Source organism: Equus przewalskii, chromosome 12 (assembly GCF_037783145.1).
Source record: "Equus przewalskii isolate Varuska chromosome 12, EquPr2, whole genome shotgun sequence".
NCBI lineage: Eukaryota > Metazoa > Chordata > Mammalia > Perissodactyla > Equidae > Equus > Equus przewalskii.
The window spans coordinates 42,575,930-42,577,918 of record NC_091842.1 but is presented as its reverse complement, the minus strand read 5'-3'; the positions used below and the strand labels follow the sequence as shown (position 1 = coordinate 42,577,918).

Sequence of the window (1,989 nt, the reverse complement as noted above, 5' to 3'; positions counted from 1 at the left end):
TAGCCTGCAGCAAATCTTGCCCTGGGCCAAATTATCCCCTTCCTCTGAATCTCCTGGGGGCAAGGGATGGGGGTAGGGAGGAACTTCTCGACGGCCGCAATCTGGCGGAACAGGTTTCCAACTCGATTCACTGGGCATGTCCCCGAGCAATCTGAGCCTAACGCATCAGGTGGGAAAACCTCGGGCCTCGCTGGGTCTTTGAAATAATTTACGCGATCAGAATGCAGGGTCGGTTCCAGGCTGGCCCCGGCCACCCCACCCCCACCCAGCCGCAGCCGCGGCGCCCCAGTCTCCGCGCGTCCCCGGCCACCACGCCCGGCCCCAGGGTCGATCTCTCCCGCCTGCGGCACCGGGGCAGGAATCTTAGCGCTCAACCCAGAACCTCTGCGGACAAGGGGACAGGAGCCCGGAGAGGGACCCTGGGAGCCCTCCAAACTCTGATGAGGACCGTTCCGGGACCATCGGCGCCCAAGTCCGAAGGGGGACGCTGGAGGCTAAGTCCGGACGGTGGTTCGGCCGAAACCCGCGCCCACGCGGTCCAGGCCGCCCGTTACCCCTTGCTGCCGGGAGCGCCTGCCCACCACCGGGGGAGGAGGGCTTGGAGGACGTCCCCCACATTATCTCCTTCCCCGCGTCGTTTACACGGACAGTTTGCAGCTCTCGGCCTGGGGCAAAGTTTGGTGCCAAAGCAGCTTGTTTCACTTCGGAACCCGCAAATATACACATTGGAAGCTATCCCCCAGCCCGAGCCAAAGGCGAGTGACAGTGGGTTTGGGTGGCTCAGAACCCGCGTGGGCTCCCGGAACCACAGGAGAGAGAATCGAGGGTGCGGAGGAGAGCTGGCTCCCGGCGCGGGCGCAGGGAGTCCTGCCTGCCCCCCTCGCTCTGCTCAGCGCTTTCCCAGCCCGCAGCTCCCGGCACCGCGCCAGCCAATGAGCGCGGCCCGGGCGGGCGTGCCCCCCGCGCCCAGACCATAAAGCTGCGCGCTCTGTCAGCCGCGTACACTGCTGTCCCGGCACAGACTCAGAAACAGTCACCATGGTGCTGTCTGCCGCCGACAAGACCAACGTCAAGGCCGCCTGGAGTAAGGTTGGCGGCCACGCTGGCGAGTATGGCGCAGAGGCCCTAGAGAGGTGAGGACCCTCCTTTCCCCGGCCGGGACCCTCGGGCACAGCAGCCGCCCCAGGGGCCTGCCAGCAACCCCTCGGTGGGTTCTGGCCCGGCTGGTGCAAAGACCCCCAAGATCTCAGGGTCTGACCGCGGACCAGCCGGAGGAGCCCGGCCAGCACCTTCTTCCGAATCCGAGGCTCCGGACCCTGCCCCCGACCCCGCTACCCCACACCCACGCCGGCCCCCCGCCGCCGCCGCCCCCCCCCCCGCCCCCCGCTCACTCTCCTCTCCCTGCAGGATGTTCCTGGGCTTCCCCACCACCAAGACCTACTTCCCCCACTTCGATCTGAGCCACGGCTCCGCCCAGGTCAAGGCCCACGGCCAGAAGGTGGGCGACGCGCTGACTCTCGCCGTGGGCCACCTGGACGACCTGCCTGGCGCCCTGTCGAATCTGAGCGACCTGCACGCACACAAGCTGCGCGTGGACCCCGTCAACTTCAAGGTGAGCCCGGGGGCCGGGCCTGGCCGGGCGGGAGAGACGAGCGGGAGGCGCAGCGGGCCCTCCCAGAGGGCAGGGAACCCCGTGGGTCTCAGAAGTGGAGCGCGGGCGGCCGCGGCCCCGACGCCCCCTGACACCCCCTCGATCCACAGCTCCTGAGTCATTGCCTGCTGTCCACCTTGGCCGTCCACCTCCCCAACGATTTCACCCCTGCCGTCCACGCCTCCCTGGACAAGTTCTTGAGCAGTGTGAGCACCGTGCTGACCTCCAAATACCGTTAAGCTGGAGCCACGGCGATCCCTGCCCGCGGCCCGGGGCCCTTTGCGCTCCGCGTGCCCGCACTTCCCTATCTTTCAATAAAGTCTGATGGGCTGCATGCA

General features: G+C 67.4%; 1 protein-coding gene across 1 annotated transcript; it reads left to right on the top strand.

Moving 5' to 3' along the window:
* The first annotated feature begins 848 nt into the window (after positions 1-848).
* LOC103563136 (hemoglobin subunit alpha) lies at positions 849-1,989 on the top strand. The gene is made up of 3 exons (XM_070568895.1): positions 849-1,133; positions 1,408-1,612; positions 1,762-1,989. Exons 1-3 carry the CDS (start codon positions 1,039-1,041, stop codon positions 1,888-1,890), a joined length of 429 nt encoding a protein of 142 aa, XP_070424996.1. The 5' UTR covers positions 849-1,038; the 3' UTR covers positions 1,891-1,989.

Coding starts and splice junctions, on each gene's coding strand:
- LOC103563136 (XM_070568895.1), top strand. CDS start 1,039: ATGGTGCTGTCTGCCGCCGACAAGACCAACGTCAAGGCCGCCTGGAGT. Junction 1,134..1,407: donor GGCGCAGAGGCCCTAGAGAG/GTGAGGACCCTC, acceptor CTCTCCCTGCAG/GATGTTCCTGGGCTTCCCCA. Junction 1,613..1,761: donor TGGACCCCGTCAACTTCAAG/GTGAGCCCGGGG, acceptor CTCGATCCACAG/CTCCTGAGTCATTGCCTGCT.